The sequence below is a fragment of the Peromyscus eremicus genome, chromosome 2 (genome assembly GCF_949786415.1).
Source record: "Peromyscus eremicus chromosome 2, PerEre_H2_v1, whole genome shotgun sequence".
Classification (NCBI taxonomy): domain Eukaryota; kingdom Metazoa; phylum Chordata; class Mammalia; order Rodentia; family Cricetidae; genus Peromyscus; species Peromyscus eremicus.
This window is the reverse complement of record NC_081417.1, coordinates 56,689,111-56,704,604: the sequence shown is the minus strand read 5'-3', so window position 1 is coordinate 56,704,604 and position 15,494 is coordinate 56,689,111. Positions and strand designations below refer to the sequence as shown.

At 43.6% G+C, this 15,494-nt stretch overlaps 1 protein-coding gene and 1 long non-coding RNA gene across 2 annotated transcripts in view; one reads left to right on the top strand and one right to left on the bottom strand.

Annotated features, from left to right (window-relative positions):
- The window catches only part of Mob3b (MOB kinase activator 3B), a 204,559-nt gene extending 197,474 nt beyond the window's left edge, over positions 1 to 7,085 (top strand). The window contains exon 4 of the mRNA XM_059254100.1: positions 6,713 to 7,085. Coding sequence (XP_059110083.1) covers positions 6,713 to 6,742 — 30 coding nt within the window. The 3' untranslated portion in view covers positions 6,743 to 7,085. The remainder of the gene's footprint in view (positions 1 to 6,712) is intronic.
- Positions 7,086 to 13,086: 6,001 nt separating this feature from the next.
- LOC131904653 (uncharacterized) lies at positions 13,087 to 14,824 on the bottom strand. Its single transcript, XR_009377791.1, has 3 exons — positions 14,203 to 14,824; positions 13,810 to 13,964; positions 13,087 to 13,407 (listed from the first exon to the last, which is right to left on the bottom strand). It is a non-coding gene; the product is annotated as an uncharacterized LOC131904653 (long non-coding RNA).
- Between the last annotated feature and the right edge of the window lie 670 nt (positions 14,825 to 15,494).

The window sequence follows — 15,494 nt, the reverse complement described above, 5'->3', positions numbered from 1 at the left end:
CTCGCAGTCAGCAGAGTGCTGCGGACTAAAAGAAAGCCTGGGTTCAAGATGCTGTTGCTCTTGTGTCCCTGGGCATTTTACCACTGACGTTATTAGCCACATGCATCTCCCCCATGTGGAATAATGGGAAGAGCAGAGGGTTTGCTTGCTTGTATTCCAGTCACCTCCATCTGGATTGAAAGCCACTCAGAAGCTATGTGAACTTGGACAAGTGGTTCCAGCTCGGGGCCAATCGAATCTAGGTTAAGTTTTGGATGAGGTGGACGGTTCAAAAGATACATTGCTGAGGATGAAGGAGTTTATTAGAAGAGTTATTATAACCATGGATAGACAGAAAGACAGAGTGGCAGCTGCATGTCAGGGGCTCCAAGGAAAGTTGAGGCCCCAGCACCAGAGACAGAACACATAGTGGGGGTCTCTTATACTTTTGGGGAGTAGAGGGGTTCACAGCAGGAGCCTGTAGCCAGGCTCTCAGATTCCCAGGCAGGAAGTAGGGAAGGAGGGGGGACAGGGTGGGGTACCCCTTTCATGTAAACTCAATTTTCAAGTGAACTATCTGCTAGCTTGGGACTCATGATATCCAGACAATTCCCAGACCAATCAGATCCACTTAAGGAGACTTTGTTTCAGTGAGATGATGATGATGATGATGATGATGATGATGATGATGTTTAAATCATAGAACTTCTAGAAATGTGATCAATGGATGTCAAAATCACCTCACAATACTATTTAACAGAGGCCATTTTTAGTTTTAAAAGCTGAGATCAGACAAGGCATTGTGTAACTTATACAAAGCTTAGGCTCTTTTCCCCACCCCACCTTCCCTACAAAAACCAGGCAAACGCACTGAAACTTCATTTCTAAAATTAAATGTGACTTCTATTGAGTTTCTTATTCTGTTTCCTCTTTTATTGCTTTTTAAGTTACTAGAGCTTTTTTTAAAGCAACAAATAATATGAGTATTAAAAGTATCTAAAAATCCAGAGACTATGCCAAAGACAAAAATATCAGAAATTGATAACATAAAAACATACATAATCTCATTTGCCCAGCTATATACTCATGTTGAATATAAGTTTTATTTATAACTGCCTCAAATCATATTTACTGCATATGGCTTGAAAAAATATCCTTCATCACATAACAATATACACTAAGAGATGCACAATATACAATTCAGATTAAGGCTAATTGTGTAATGAATTCCAAAGCTAGCAGGAAGCCAGGCCATGGGGACCCAGAATGGAGCGAATAACGCTTTCAGAGCATCCTGTAAGCTGTGAGAATTTGCTAGGCATAGAGGAATGGAGCCCATTTACTGGGTAGAAGCAGCAGCCTGCGAGAAACTCCAAGACACCAGGCTGGTGGAGACCTGGGGAAGCTGGTTGGCCTGGCTGTTTGTATGGTGTTGAATTCAGCCTAAGTGTCCTTTTTACCCACCCTTGACTTCCTAATCGCCCATTTTTACCTTCTTTGGTACCTTTTCTAGCCTTTTAGACTTTATCCACATTTGTGTATACGCGCGCACACACACATAACACACTACAGGCTAAGAACTGAGTGTAAGAAAGAACATGTAGTTTTTGTCTTTCTGACATCATGCTTAATCACTTCCCAAATCCACCCATTATCCTACAGATTTCATAAATGCCATTTCTCTTTACAGCCGAATAAAATTCCATTTGTACATGGATGCGCCCCATTGTCATTGTCCCTTCCTCTGCTAATGAGCATCTAGGCTGGTTCCATTTCCGTGCTGTTGTGAACAGAGCAGGAGGAACATGACTGTGCATGTATCTCTCTGTGGTGAGGTGTGTGCCCAGGAGTGGAATAGCTGCATCATTAAATAAACAAACAAACCAACCTCCAAATGCGGCGATTTTCTTCATCAACAAGCCAAACACAGTGTCTTGCCAGAGACCTGCCAGAAAAATGCCCCCTGCAGAAAAAGCTCTAAGCACGTTGCAGGTTTTGGCGGCCTGCCTTATACAGTGGCTTTCCGCGTGACCAGCCATAGAGAAGTCTTCTTTAAAGAGTGGAAGATTCTGAGACGCTCCCCTTGAGGAAGGAATGAAGGAATGTCTTTGGCCCTACTGGTTAGCCTGCAGGAGGATCAGTGAGGAGAGCCATGATGATGCCAGATGAACGCTTCTTTAAATGGTTCGATGGCGCCACCAAGTGGCAAAATAGTATAATACAGCCTTGGAGCCTGTACTTGAAAAAATTCAATGTGAGAGCATGGCGTGCTTGTGGAGGTCAGAGACCAACTTGAAAAGAGTCAGGTCTCTCCTTCCACCAATGTGAGTCTCGAACTCACATTTTCAGTATGGTAGCAAGCACTTTGACCTGCTGAGCCATCTTGTCGGCCCAGGCCTGTAGATTTTCAAAGAGCAGATGCAAGGACAGTATCTTTCAGTTTGTGAACTGTGGTCACAACCATTGCTTGTAAGAGGCATCTCAGAAACAGCTTTTCTTCTGCGCGTTCGAGCCCACACTGTGGTGAGAAAAGGCCCATTCCTAAGTCTTCACAGCCTAACTCAAGGGCCTTGGATAAGACCATATGGTCTCTGAATGTGTTCACCTTCTCTCCACTTTTTTCAAAAACTCTTCCGTGTTTTAAACATACTCTGAGAAACGTAATTGTTTTCATGCTTCTTTCTGTGGCAGCTCCTAATTCAAACTGATGTCAGTCCAGCTGAAGGAAAAGTACGCTAGCGTTCTGGCAGGTCCCCTGGATGACAGTAAAGGAAAAATGTCACTGTGGCCTGCAGTCGTGGGCGTCCCCAGGACTCAGGGAGGACCAAGCCGTTCAGTGGGTCGTCACCACACTCAACAGGGTCAGGGGCTTAGCCTGACTAAGCCAGCGGCTTTTGTAGAGGCCCAAAGGCGAGGACGAGAGAAAACCGAAGGCCAAGCTCTAGGAGGAGGGGTTTCTTCCACAGGAAAGGATCGGGGAATGGGGTCTCAAAAGGCTCACGTCCTGAAGGAGCTGTGGGGTTACAGGCAGCTCCGGGGGATGGTGGGAGAAGAGAGTGGGAAGGGGCGCAATAGCCTGATTTGGCCTAAGGAAACTGCAGGGTTCCAGCTCCAAGGGTGGGGGGATGGGGACGGGTGAAAAATTCAGAAATGGCCTGCCTCCATCTATAATTAATGCATGAGTCAATTAATTTCCAAGTCGTCACTCAAGTGCGTGTGTATTACTGGCTCAGAAAACCCGCGCTGTGGGGAAAGTTCTGGCCTTCACATTCGCACAGGCTTCAGTTGGAGCCCCACGCCTGCCACTCTCCGTGTGGCTTTGGTAAGTCATCCTGTCTTCTCAATCTCCTGCCTGGTCAGTGCAGCACACATCCATCTCTCAAGGCTCCAGCCAGGGTTGCAGGATGTACGTGCAGAGCAGCGAGCGTGAGCAGGAGAGACCTCAGCCTTTTAGAAGCACCTGTCCCTGGTTAAGCCGCAGTTCATTTGGAACAAAGCAGTTCAGCTCCAAGAGTAGGATTCTTCTGTCCAACGATCCCTCTGGGAGATCTACATACACATGACACAGCCACCCCAAAGCGCTGAGCACTTCCTGGGCGCTCATCAAAAGCCCCTTCCTCTCTTTCTTGGAGCACACTGATCCATTGCCAGTAATTACAGGGTTAATTATAAAACTGCAGTCATGTTTATCCTTGGAATTACTCTTTCTCTCAAATGCACAGTCTTTGTCAAATGCTAACTCAACATATAAGAACCTTGGTTTTGTTTTTCATTTCCTTGCTTGTTTATACCCCAGGCTAGCCTCAAACTCACAATCCTCCTGCTTCAGCCTCCCAAGTGTCGCGATTACCATGGTTATACCACTGTGCCCAGCTCACAGGAGCCTCTGGAAACTTGAGGCGGGAACAGTAGCTTTTTCTTAGGCGTCTCTTGAGTAATTTCCTTTCCTCGAAGAAAGCGCCTGGCTCTTTCTGCATGTGTATATTCTTGCTGTCCGCACCTGCTGTGGTCATGAGCTTTCTGCTCCAGCACACATGCAGCTCCCTGAGCCAATCTCACCTCTCTGCTCCCGCTGGGCAGCCTCCCCTGCCTCTAAACTTCAGCGCCGCCGTGCTAGGGTATTTATCAACAGAAAACTCTTCCCCAGGTGGCTACCGGCCAGCAAGGACTGAGTGGCTGCTGTTGGATTTGTGATTCCGAACCCCATCTCTATAGGAAGAGATCAGAGGGGGAATTAACATGTATTGAGTCTGAGCATCTATGAATCCATTTAAGCTTCCCTTGATCTACTGACTATCACAGTACATCTTACAGGGGAAGAGACTGGGGACCTGTGCGTTGCTTGATTGTGCCAACGTTCCCTGAAGCTGGATTACCAGGCACTGGTGATGCAAGAGCAAACGGCCCCTCTCTCTTGGATTCTATAGGATCTTGCATGGGATGATCCAGGAGGCAGAAATGAAGTCGATGGACTGTTCCACTGGTGAAGAAGGGTGCTTGGCTGTTACAGGGGGGAGACACGGTTATGCCTTCTTTTGGAGTTACAGAAGATGTCCCCCCAAACAGACATTTCACCTAAAACAAGATGCTCTTAGAATTCCTGTGGGTGGACAGTAAGGGGGCAGAAGTGAGACTTCAACATGTCTGACCCGGGTTCCAACATGCTTCGTGTCTTTCTCAGTAAATAAATACTTGCAGTGGCATTATTCCAGCTTGTGATCCACCACTTTTCCTCCTCCCTAGGAGACTGTAGGTCCTTGAGAACACGAGCCCTGTCTCCTACTATGTGGTCCAATTAGTAAGCACAAGTAAATGATCCTTAGGAGTTCTGCACATGCATTTGTTTACTGGCTGTAATGCAGTAGGAAATTGCCCGTGTTTAATAAGCAATGTGAGAGTACCTAGATTTCACGCTGTGTGTTATTTCTTTAACCCACACAGTGTGTATGGTTTTCACGCAGCGTTCTGAGCACCAGGGCACTCCCACACTAACTCCTTTGACTCCGGTGTTTGCTGTTTTATTGTCTGGGATGACCCAGGTCAGCATTCAAGAGATGGAGCAGCTGAGTCAGTTCAGCAGCAAGTGGAACTCAGAACTCACTCATCTAATTAAAATGCCTTAGTCTTGTCTTCCCTAAATGCTGACAAGCTCAAGGCTCTTTTTCAGCCTGCAGCCCACATTTTTCTTAAAGTGAAAAAAGAACTCCCTTGTGCCAGCATTGTGAGAAAGATTGGGGAGACAAACCAAGGTGAAAGCCTGTGTACAATTGCAATGAGTGTTTTTTCTTCCTGACATTTAGTGAGTCTCAGTCTAGTGGGAACACCTCTCCAACAAGTCCACTGTGGTGATATGCTCCCCAAAATATTGTGCACCCTAATAAACTTATCTGGGGTCAGAGAACAGAACAGCCACTAGATATAGAGGCCAGAAAATGGTGGCACACATGCCTTTAATCCTAACATTCCAGAGGCAGAGATCCGCCTGGATCTCTGTGAGTTCAAGGCCACACTGGAAACAGCCAGTTATGGTGACAAGAGCCTTTAATCCCAGGAAGTGATGGCAGGAAGCAGAAAGGTATTAAGGCGTGAGGACCAGGAACTAGAGCCTGGTTAAGCTTTCAGGCTGTGAGTAGCAGCAGTTCAGCTGAGATCCATTCAGCTATGAGGACACAGAGGCTTCCAGTCTGAGGAAACAGGATCAGCTGAGGAATTGGTGATGTGAGGTGGCTGTGGCTTGTTCTGCTTCTCTGATCTTCCACTGTTGACCCCAGTACCTGGCCCCAGGTTTGTTTTTGTTAATAAGACCTTCTAAGATTTGTGCCACAGTCCATATCTCCTAATCCTTCCCAAATAGTTCCACCAACTGGGACAAAATAGTCAAGCATATTAGCCTATGGGAGCCATTATCATTGAAACTAACACACCCAGAGCCAGTACACCTTATACAAAAGCCAAGGTGTGCATAGCTGAAAGGCATGACCACCTCCAAAGGTGGGTGGGTATGAGGTCATTCAGCCAATTGGTGTCATCATGCTGAACTGGAAAGATGAATGGCCATTAGCCAGGTAAAGAGGGTAGAGGTGAGATGGGATAGGAACGGGCCAGCCTGTGCAGAGTCTCAAGGAGAAGAAAGGCTGGCACATTTGGGATCCACAAGTTCCTGTGAGAGACAGGCAGGTAATGAGCATAGGTGGACTGCGAGCTGGACTCTGGGATTTCTTCCTTTCCTCTTCCCACTTTTCTTGATTTGTACAAGATTACAGTCTTCATTTTTCCCATCTTTGATTGAAACTTAGTCAAATGGAAGATGTTTTCTAGTCTAAAAATAGCAACCCAAACCTGTTATCCTACCAGTTGGCAAGTGGTTCTCGGCTCTCCCTGGAGAGACAATGGGAAGAGGTGGGGATGAACTTGGAGGCCATTCTCTGTCCACAGAGGAATGTTCTCCAATTCCAAGTGCTCAGTGGCTCCAGATCTTCCTCCCCCCCGCCCCCAGAAAAGACAAGTCGTTTGGATTTTGTGCAAGAGAGAAAAATATTTTAAACAGTGTCTTAGTACAAGAGAGAGCGGGAGGGAGAGAGAACTCGAGAGCACTCAAGCCTACAGGACTAAATGGAACATGGCTCAGGCTTGCAACCTTTGGTTTAAAGGTTCCAGGTAAATGCCCCCCCATTGCATTTCCATATTGCTCTGCTTACTGTCCCCTAACAGCCCCTCTCTCCTTGCTTTCCAGAAAGAGATGACAACCAGGATGTGTCACTAACATTCCACCTCATCTTCCGGAAGAAAGGAGCACTGTTTCTCCCAGGAGTCCCCATGGGACAGGAAGTGGCCCTCCCCGGCTGAAATGGTCCCTACTTCCAGGAGCAGGAAAGCTGGAGCCCCACACGGACTTCTGAGAGATGTCTCCTACCCACTTCGTGCGCTCTTAACCCTCTAAGTGCTGCTAGCCAGGGCTCGTGGGCCAGGCAGACCACAGCATGAAGGACCAGCCTTGCTGCCTTAGGCTGAGGATGGTGTGGGAGAGGCCATTGCACTTCCCCACGTCGTACTTCTGCCTGTGACCTGCCCCCTAGGCTTCACTGGAATTCAGGTTTTGAGACTGAGAGGTTTTTTGTCTTTGTTGTTCTTTTCCACTTATGTCTTTCCAGACTTCTTGACTAACTTCTCTGTCATTTATTTTTCTAAGTACCAAGCAAATTTGGGGAATACCATATAAGCAGTACCTTTTCCTATCCCACCTCTCCTCCAGTCCCTGCGGACTGGCTCTGGGCTTGTGGCTTAACCTTGTATGGGGCTCGGAGCTGGGAGGGGCCTGCAGTTCTCCTGGCAGCGTCCATGGCATTTCCCTCATAGGCGGTTTCACCAGGGACCACCCGATGGGGTGTGTGATCTGCGCCCCAGGCAGGCCATTCACATGCTCACCATTGGGGAGAGTCTGGGACTGGAAGTGAGCTGAAGTGCATTACCACTCGGCCCTGGTCAGGATGGATCCTAACAGTCATTTCTAAACTCTTCCATGAAGATGTACTTTCCCATTTCCCAGAAGAGAGAAATAAAGTCACAAATGACCCCTGGGATCTTGAGCCAGATTAGTGCGGTGTTTGGTCTCCACTGAGGGGTAGTGAGTCCTGGCTACCCAGACATATCACAGTGCTAGGATTTCAGTGACAAGACCAGACAGTTGGTATTTGGTACATGGGGATCAAATACACTTGTCTTGTAGCCTCCCCAGCTTGACCCCAGAGCTTCTGAACTCAGCTGATGTTTTCTCTCCTCCCATTGTCCCTTCCTCTGATCCCTGGTTTCCCTCCCTGTCCCATCCCTTCTTTCTCCATTTCTTTATCATTCTCTCTTCTCTATGATCTCCACTCTCTATTTTCTCCTCTTTCTCCTCTCCCCCCTCTGTGTAGCGCTCTCCTCTCTCTCTCTCTCTCTCTCTCTCTCTCTCTCTCTCTCTCTCTCTCTCTCTCTCTCTCTCCCCCCAGCTCCTGTGTTATATGATGACACAAAGTTCATTTCTGTCTAGTGGGTGTGCTGCAGTCGCTAAGGTCTCCCTTCTATCCATTCAATGTGTTCCTTCCAGCAGTCAGAATAACCATTCTGTGTTATCTCCTGCCTTTGGAAGCCTTCATGAATGAAATGTTGCCTTCTCTGATTGATTCACAAAACTGTGGTTCTGACAGATTGACTAAGAAGTACTCATACTTCCCATGATATTTGATTTTAATAAAGTGTGTATTGGTGGAGGGAAGTAGATATGAATGTACTCTTGCAGTTCATGTAATAACAAAAGGTGACTAAGCTAGACTGATGTTATTTAGTATATATAATATGTTAAAGCCGTTTGTGACTGCCACAAAATCCTAGAAAGTGTGACATATTTGCCTATTGATGAAAAGGCTGACTGTATGGACAGTGACATTCTACATGATGGAACTATGCTTAGAACAACCCTTACTTCCTGTCTCATGGATGTTGTCTTATGAAACCCAACACTACTACTTCTCCAATCTACAGGAACTTTCTCTTTTCTCCCTAAGTAACTTTTAGAGACCAAGATAGGCAATTTGGCCTAAAAGCGTATCTGCCTAAGGGTCCAGAGAGACCAAGCCCTGAATTCCTGACCTAGGCAATGCACAGTAGTAACACACTTCATGGGTGTGCGGGAGGGTGGCAATGAGACATGACAGGCCATGGCCTTGGGGAGCCTCTGCTGCCTTGACCTTGACCAGCTGCAGGACTCACGCAGTAGGGAGTTGAGTATGTGCCTGCATTCCAGTAATGCTCAGCCCGTGGGGAAGCCTGACTCTGAAGGCATTTGGCGTTTATCTCTAGTTATCTTCTATCAATTGTTGTGAAATTTCTATCCAGCTTTAAAAATTCTAAATATTTTTTTAACTTCTTAGAATGATTTTTCTCTGGCTTGTATTGTTAATTGCACTAATCAGCTCTTGGAGGAAAGTCTAGACAATTGCTCTGCCTTTTTAAAGTATAAGGTGTTCATATTTCTACAGAACTTTGTTTGGCAAATTCTAAAGAAAAATCTTCCTGGGCTGTTTCTAAGCCTTTGGCCTGACCTTATCTTCCATACATCTGTCTTGTGAATAGGAGATCCTCACAGCCCCTAGGACAGCTCCAGGCCTGTTTCTTTCTCCTAACCTCGTTCTTGTACATTTATTTTAACTCTGGGAAAATTCACAATTGAAAGATTCTGAGCACCCTATGTCCTTTAAATGTAGCGAGTGTCAGCACATCGCCTTGTTTCTTCCTCACTGTATATGCACTCATGGCTGAACCATCAAAAAACCAAATTACAGTCATCATAAAGTTTTAAAATACGTTATCATGCCCTCCTGTTAGCAATGAGAACATTATCCTATCCAGCTTCAGCGTCATCAGCTCCAAGAGCCTGAAACGGATGTTCAAATTCTGCCTCAAAAAATTCTTTGTAGTTGACTTTTCTTTTAAAAAAAAAATCTAGGATATAATCAAAAACTACACGTTGTATTTAACTGTCTTCATTTCCACCAATAGATTATCATTTCCTCTCTCTCTCTCTCTCTCTCTCTCTCTCTCTCTCTCTCTCTCTCTCTCTGTGTGTGTGTGTGTGAGTGTGTGTGTGTGTGTGTGTGTGTGATCTGTCTTTTATGACTGGCATTACTAAAGAACCTAAGCTGATTTGTTTATGGGATATGCCCACATTCTAGAGGATTATATTCTGCTCATTGTGAGATTTAGGATAACATGTCGAGGGTAAGAATGTTCACAGTGATGATGTATTCTCCTTACATCATGTTAGAAAATGTGAATGCCTGATTGAAGATTAATCAGTGGGCTCAGGGGTTATCTGCCTGAGCCAATTCATAATTCATCGTTAAACTCTGAGGTTCAACACACACACCATTTATGGAATATGAAGTTCAACATGTATACTTCACTCCTTCATGTTATCAGAAGTCTACACTCCCCAACATTAAATCCTTTACTGTGGAAGGTAAAGCAGTGTGAAAGGAGTCTGTCCTTTCCACTTAAGATGAAAAGGAGCAGGAATTTTTCATTTGCAAACAATACATAAGAATGCTGGTTCATGGAAGTGTGTATGAGCCTACAGCCAGAGGTAAAGTGTGCATGCGTGTATGCACGTGTACGTGCATGGGTGCATGAGGGGGTGCTTGTGTGTGTGTGTGTGTGTGTGTGTGTGTGTGTGTGTGTGTGTGTTTCTTTAGTGACTTCCCATTCAGACCTCTCGTTTACTCGTTGAGCTCAGCTCATATGTTATGAGACAGTGTCTCTTTACATAGTTCTGGGTATCCTGAAACTCACTCTGTAGACCAGGCTGGCCTTGAACTCAGAGAGATCATCCTGCCTCTGCTTTCTGAGTGCTGGGATTAAAGGTATGTGCCACTATACCTGACTATTCATACATTCTTGTTGAGGGTGAGGTGACTACTAATGATTTTGGGGAGGCAAACATCTTAACCTTCACAGTAGGTTGTGCCTCTGCAAAAGAGATGATTAGGAATGAAGTATTTTTTTTTTTAGATCTTGATAATTTCAAATAAACAACATATCCACAAGCCTGGGCACACTGTGAGATCACAAGCCACACATTTTTATCCTAATAGATATGGATATCAACCATCTTAGTAAGATATTTCCAATCTGCCCTCTGGGGTAAAGGTTTGAACTTGGGATGCACTGAAGAAACAGAACATTAGTCCTTCCAATTCTGTCCCCAAAGTGACCTACAAGCACCTCCTCCAGGCCTCCCTTGCCTCTGGCTTCCTTTTAGGTTCAGCCAATTGGTGGCAGCCGGACAAAGCTCTTCCTTCAAACAATAATGGAAAGGATGGATTGAATTACTGATCTAGAGTCTTTTTCTGCTTCTTAGACTGTTGATCCTCTCTTCCTTGAGTGTCTTCTGCTTTTTTTCAGAGCTAGGATGAATAAAAGGAACTTCAGAGATTCCTAACTTATTCTTCCTTTCTCCCAATCATGCCAGCAACATTTCAGGTAGAACCTGTTCTCCTTTTACAGATATTCAGGTATAGAAGTTCTACAGAATCCTCTGTGTGACCCACTGAAATTTCTATCCAATCTTCTATCCAACCCAGGCCACATAGTCCCCTCAAGCTCCAGGCTTTTCTCATGCCCTGTATTTGGAAGGTCCAGAGACTGCACAGCAGCAGCACATGCTTAACAAGAACATTGTTTGCACATTCATGAACTGTCTGAAGACTAAACCAGTGGTCCTTCAGCCTTCCTTCAAAATCACCCCTGCTGTGGCATCCTCTCAGAAGTTTGCCATTCTACCATTAAGCATGTCTATAGTTGAGCTAGAAACTCCTCCAAAGCTCTCCCTGTGTCTGTGGTATAGACACTGCACACTGTGAATCTGATAAGGTATCTCATGCCTCCTCCAGACCCTGCTGTGTTTCTTCTAGTCTTGCTATAAGAGAAATCTTTGGATTTTCTTCCCTATTTTAGTTGTCTATATGAAACTCTAACCAGGTTATGTTGAGCGATTCCAAATTTCCTGTCTTCCTACTTTTAACATCTTTCTTCACAACATGCTGGATTTGGTTGAAATTTTCCTTAACTAGAAAACATTAAGGAATTTGATTTATGCCAGTCCACCATTTACCCAGTCCATTGTCGCTGGTGAAAGCACATCATTTCCAATCATTTCCAATCTCTTAGCCTAAATGATACCACACTAAAAAAAAAAAAAAAAAAAAGAAATATAGCATGTCTTCAAGAAATGGCAAAGGCATCATTTGGATAATAATGTCATTCTGGCTTTGATTATTTTGACTTTAATTCCTGTCTAGAATTAGCCAAACAAAGTATATTTTGGAAGTAATGATTTTTTTCCTGGTTTTAAAAATGTTTATAAAAAAAAACTTTTATAACAAGCTATTTTCCTCTGGGCAATATTAAATATAGGTAAAAAATTTTCAATGATATGTAAAAATTTGTGTAACATAGAAGGTGAGTCATTTCTAATGAAGCAAGCTATTTTACTAGCTTCTAGTATTCTGCTTTCAAAGTTTTCCTGTTTCTTTTTTAAGTACATCTGAAAAATGTTAACTATATTTTCATTTCATTTGTGATTCAGTTAAGAGTTTGACTGTAAGAAAGCAGACTAACATAATTAAATCAATTAGAAGAGCTAGATAAATCTAAAGAATATTTATGAAATAAATTTGTGTGTGAGCTTAAGGATTCAAATGTCATGAATAAAAGCTATATAGCCACCTTCTAGTCTGTCTTCTTTACATGCCTAATTTATTTAACAAATAGTTTGCCAGCCTGCAGAGTCCTGGCAAAGGGTTAATAAAAGGAAAATTGTTAATTTTATAAAAACCAATTCAAAATTTGTTTCAATGCACACATGGACACATTCAAATTTTAACTAAATCCCTTTATCCTATTACAGTTTTCCAATAAGACAGTAAGTATATAGTTTAGCTTTAGCTTCCCAGCAGACTAGTGTCCTTATACACATTTTCTTGCCATAGAACTTAATGTTAATTTGATGGTGGTCTGATATATAAAGATGTTAGGTCTTTGCATGGCCTCCAGGACTTGGACCTGACTGGAGTGGTGAGGGAATGAAGAAAGAACAGGTATACCCACAGAGAGAAAGGCTGGAATTGGGTAGACTGGGCTCTCTGATGGAGAAACCACAGCACACGGTTCCAGAGAGTTAGAGCCTATGACAGTAGAGAGAAGACACAGCAAAAAGTGACTGGAGCAGCAGCTGGGAGTGCCCACTTCTTTTAGATTATAACAGTTCTCCCTTTCCTCTCTCCAAACTCCCATATATACATGGAGATATATATACATGTATACATATATATATTATATATATATATATATACACATATATATCCCTTCTCACTCTCCTTCAAATTCATGACCTCTTTTTTGACTAATTGCTATTGCATGCATATATGTATATGGATACACATATACATTCCTAAATATAACCTACTCAGGCCATATAATATTACTTGCACACATATTTTCAGGGCTGACCATCAGGCACTGGACAGCCAATTCGTGTGCTCTTCGACCACCTCTTCCACTTCCAGCTTTCCTCTGTTGCCTGTAGTTCTTTGTACAGGGTTGAGTGAGGCCTTGTGGGCTTTTCCTCATCCACTTTGGCATGTCCATTAGTGTCGCCCTCGTTTAGCTCACATTTGGACAGTCCTGTTGGTGATACTTTATGGGCATATTTTCTGACATTACTAGGAGGCACAATCTCACAATAACTACCTGATCCTCCTGACAGTCTTTTTGCCCCCTCTTCCAGAGTGTTTCCTGAACTTTCGATGTCGGAGTATTGTGTAAATGTATCCATTGGTACTGGGCCCCACAACTGCATATTGATTGGTTGTGGTTTTCTGTGGTGGTCTCCATCTGTTACAAAGAAAAGTTTATTTGGTGAGGGATGAAGACACATAGATCTGCGGATATAAGGACAAATGTTTATAGATTGTCGTCACAGATTGTACTGATTTATTAAATTAGTGGTTTTAGATTCTCCTCCAATAACCATGACTTCACTAGCACTAACCTAGTTAGCTAGGTTTCCAGGCATGATTTCCCTCTTGTTGAGCAAGTCTTAAGTCCAACTAGAGAGCTTCTGGTTACCGCCGAAGTGTGTGTACCACTACTGTGCCCTTAGGGTTCTCAGGCCATGGTACCTTCTGGTACCATGAAACCTAGTCCTCATGGAGGGGTCATTCAGGTCAGTTCCAATGTAGGGGTTTCTAGGCCCTCTTTCTGAAGTACATAGGGTCTTCAGCAATAGGGACTTACCTTCCACCTCTACGTAGGCAGCCATGGGCAATAGCAATAGGCTGTATGTTTTGGAGTCTCTTGGACAGCCCTGGACAACAACTCAAAAGAGGACTTTTCATGCCTGGTGTCAGGTCTTAGTTTAGTCTTCAGCTCTTGAAGGGAACACCATCAGCCTAGATGAGAAAAGCTCATTTAAACTATATATTATGCTCCTTAGGGCTTTTTCAGAGATTGTTTATATTTTTCCCACCTCCTTCCTTCTGTATTTACTTCCCTTCCCCTCCCTAAAGAGCCTCCTCCCCCCAATCAGATCAGTGCTATCCCCCTCTTTATTGTTCCTCATCCCCCTTATCCAGGCAGCAGTCCCATTTTCTTTTCCTGGTTTCTGTAGTTATTATAGGCCATACTCACATCTGTAGATTTGAAGTTGGGGGCTTCCAGTGAGAAAGAAGGTGCAACATTTGTCTTTCTGGGTCTGGGTTACCTTATTCAATATGGTCTTTCATGTTCCATTCATTTACTTGCAAAGTTTATTATTTCATTTTTCTTTACAGATGAATAGTATTTCATAATGTATATGGGCCACATTTTCATTATTCATTCATCAGTCGTAGGACATTTAGGCTGTTTCCATTTCCTAGCTATTGTGAACACAGCATCAATGAATATGGCTGAGTAAGTATCTGTGGAGTAGGATGTCAAGTCCTCCGGGCAGATGCCAAGGAGTGGCACAGCTTGGTTGTATGGTAGGATATTTTTAGATTTTTGAGGATTCACCCTGATTTTCATAGTGGCTTTACCAGTTTGCAATCCCACCAAGAGTGAGGAAGAATTCTCCTTTCCCTGCAACCCCTCCAGCATTCTGTCAGATGTTTCATTGATCTTTGCCATTCTAAGACTTGGGTAAGATGAAATCTCAAAGTTGTTTTCATTTAATTTCCCTAATTTCTAGGGGTTATAAACATTGAGATATTTCTTAGCTATGTTTTTTTTCTTCTTTTGAGAACTTTCTATGCAGGTCCTGGGTCCATATTTAAAAATGAGTCATTTTCTTTCTTTCACTCTATTTGTTTGTTTTTTTTTTTTTTGAGTTCTTTTATATTCCGGATATCAATCATCTGTCAGTGTATAACTGGCAAAGACTCCCCCATTCTGTGGTCTTCTTCACGGGGTTGGTTGTTTCTTTAGGTGTTCAGAAGCCTTTTAGTTTTACAAAGTCCCAGCTGTCAATTGTTGGCCTTAATTTTTGGGCAAATGGAGTTTTATTCAGAAAGTCCTTTCCTATATCACATAAGGTATTGCTTGTGTTTTCTTCTAGAAGTTTCAGTGTTTTCAGTTTCGTGTTTAGGCATTTGATCCATTTGGAGTCAGTTTTTGTGCAAGATGATAAATATGCATCTAATTTAATTCTACTGCATGTGGATATCAAGTTTTCCCAGGACCATTTTTTGAAGATGCTTTCTTTGGGATATATTTTTGGTGTCTTAGTCAAATATTAAGTGGCTAAAGTTACATGTGCTCACATTTTGTTCCACTGGGCTGGGGTGTGGTTCAATAGAATGCATGGGTAGCATACGTGAGGCTCTACCTTGGATCTACAACACTCCGTAAGCTGGGCATGGAGGCTCATGCTTATAATCCCAGCATTGTGGTGTGGGGATGGAGGTCAGAGGATCAAAAGTTCAAGGTCAGCTGGGCAGTAG